At 58.8% G+C, this 2630-nt stretch overlaps 1 protein-coding gene across 1 annotated transcript in view; it reads right to left on the bottom strand.

Annotated features, from left to right (window-relative positions):
* Positions 1-984: 984 nt before the first annotated feature.
* LOC104293963 (zinc finger SWIM domain-containing protein 3-like) overlaps positions 985-2630 on the bottom strand; it is a 5668-nt gene continuing 4022 nt past the window's right edge. Inside the window, exons 3-5 of the mRNA XM_009893518.1 lie at positions 2424-2601; positions 1980-2328; positions 985-1565 (exon numbers count right to left, since the gene is read on the bottom strand). Coding sequence (XP_009891820.1) covers positions 985-1565; positions 1980-2328; positions 2424-2601 — 1108 coding nt within the window. The remainder of the gene's footprint in view (positions 1566-1979; positions 2329-2423; positions 2602-2630) is intronic.

Raw genomic sequence — 2630 nt, forward strand, 5'->3', positions numbered from 1 at the left:
CCCCCCATGTCCCACAGGATGCAGCCTGCAGCGTCCCAACATGATGGGCCTTGGAGCTGCTCTCACTGGCAAGGGGGGATGGGGCACTCAGCCCAGCAGCAACACCTGAGGACTGGGGCTTGTTTGCTCTTCTCGGTATTTTTTCCTCCCCCACCCCATGTGTTTAAAGCCTTTGCTCTCTACCTCACCACAGCTTTGTTTGCACTGCTGTGACCCCCAGCATCCCTCCCGCCTCCCCCAGCACACGAGGGAGGGCGGGTTCCCCTTTTCTGAGTAATTGAGAGCAGCTGCCGTAACCAGACAAACAACTCTGCTCCAGACCTCAGGCTGCGCTGCCAGCAGTGGAGATTGCCACCCTCCGGAGCTGCCGCCTCCCGACAAGCAGGCTGGCTCCACTAACTGGAGGGCACCGCTATGAGGCAAGACCACCAAGAAGCAGCATCATCCAAAGCTCTGCCTGATCTCACGGGCTGAGTGAGCCCCACTATCCCATCCTGCCAGCAGGGAGGGGCAACCACAGCTGGCACAGAGACAGACGCAGCTCCTCAGCGATACAAGGCCGATTTATTGGCTTTGTTGCACAACACATCACAGCTGGATGCTGGAAGGACCTGCAGGCGTTGGCTGTGGATCAAATAATTTTGTCACATGTTATTATACCATCACCTCCCACGCCGCACCACCCGTGGTTGGCTCACAGCCACATCTGTTAGCCAGGTCAGCAGCTGGTTACCCATTCCAGCACAATCTGGAGTTCCCAATCCGGTTCCTCAGCTGCCTCGTGCAAAAGGCAATGCTCACTCGGCAGATAAAGGACCCAAACCACCCCCTTCCATGCTGAGCCCTGAGGGAGTGACAGGCTGAGGGGCGTAAAGGGGGAAGCCAGGACACCAGTGGAGTGAGGAACAGGCCCCCTACACATCTGCTGCCCCACTGCTCTCAAGAACCCACACACAAAGTGGCCAGCTCAGCTCCCGCTCAGTGCTAGAGTTTCACCTCGACGTAGGGCCCAATCCAGCTGTCAGCCAGCTCCCGGAGGGTCCTGTACCTGCGCTCAAACTCCTCCCTGCTGCAGTGAGTGAGAAGCCGGCTGATCTCCGCTGTAAGGAAGGACACCACCAGGGATTTATCCAAAGACTCATTCCAGGAACTCTTCAAGACCTCCAAGAGACCATCAGCACTGTCTTGCCCAGCCTGATGGGCATCACTTCCCTTCTGCCACTGTCTGCTGAGCATCTCCAGCTGCAAGGTCTTCCTGTCTGAATTCAGCACAGCCAGGATGTGCCGGCAGGGCAGCTGGAAGACCTGGTTGAAGTGGCAAGTGCAGCTGCTCAGGCCTTTACGGTCCACGCTGTGGGCATCCTCCAGGACCTGAATACTGAGGGCATCCTCCCCAGTGCCTATTAGCTGCACAGACTTCTGAACCACCGCAAACTCACTCAAGCACAGCCTGGCAGCTGGCTCTGTGCAAATATCCTTCAAAGACTGCTTGATGCGTTCTTCAGTCCTTCGGTTAATCTCATCATCGCTGTCACCCTCTGGGTTTTCCGTAGCCTCCAGTTTAGCTGCAGGAGATGAAGGATCTAATGAGGACTGAGGGGTCACAGGCTTGCTCTGGAGGAGGAGAGCCTGGGGGGTTTCTGGCTGATGCTGAAGATCCATAGGTAGCCGAGGAGCTGCGCACGGACTCTGAAGAAGAATCACAAGACTCTTAGCTGCTGTGAAAGAGGCTGCCACTGGCCACTGCTGCTGAGCTGCTGCTGTGGTGAGGCAGGCCTGGATAGAGCTCTAAGATGGCTTATCCTGGCACACCAGAGGGGTGAGAGGCAGACCCAAGGCAGGCAAGCTTTGGGGAGTTGCCTGAACAGCATGGTGGCGGGGAGCAGAGCACATCATAGCATCAGGAAGGCTCTTAGAAACACACTTTTGGTAGTGCTGGGCTAAGGAGGTGATGCAGCTCTCCAGAGAGAGCCCAGCACTGAAAACCAAGCTTAACCCCTGGGTGACCATCTCCAGGTCCCTAAAGTAAATAGTGGTCTCCCTGCAAGCCCTCTCCCTGTGTGCGGCCCAGATCTCATCATCAAGCAGCCAGTTAACATGGAGCTGCGGCAGCAAGTCTGGTGTCATGAGGTCCCTCAGGAGGGCATGCATCTTCCTGCAGCTGCCCTCAGGGGCTGCGCTTGTGGTGTTGCTCAGGGCAGCCAGGATCAGGCGCTCGACACGGCCCTCCAAGGCCAGTTGCTGAATCTGCTGCTGCAAGCGCTTGCAGAGGTGGAAGACTGATAGCTGCACCTCTGCTGCGGGAAAGGCCTGGGCGAGCACTGGCAGCTGGGGAAGCCGGGACCCACCAGGAGGAGCTGGGTCTCAGCCCAGGACGGGTTGAAGGCCCTGAACGCCCTGTACATGCGGGTCAGGCTTCTCACCGACTGATCCCGTGGGATGGCGCGATGCACCACTCTGGCCATGCCACCCTGCAGCGCCAGGGCTGGCCCGGCCACCAGGAAGATGTAGAGTGCCCGTCCCGCCGGCCCACCGGCTCGGTGCACCAGCAGCGCCCGGGGGAAGCAGGTGAAGACGCCACCCATGGCGGCGCTCAGGAAGCTGACAGAGGCCATGCCAACGCCCGCGCC

The sequence above is a fragment of the Charadrius vociferus genome, unplaced genomic scaffold, assembly GCF_000708025.1.
Source record: "Charadrius vociferus isolate BGI_N301 unplaced genomic scaffold, ASM70802v2 scaffold259, whole genome shotgun sequence".
In the NCBI taxonomy this organism is placed as follows: domain Eukaryota; kingdom Metazoa; phylum Chordata; class Aves; order Charadriiformes; family Charadriidae; genus Charadrius; species Charadrius vociferus.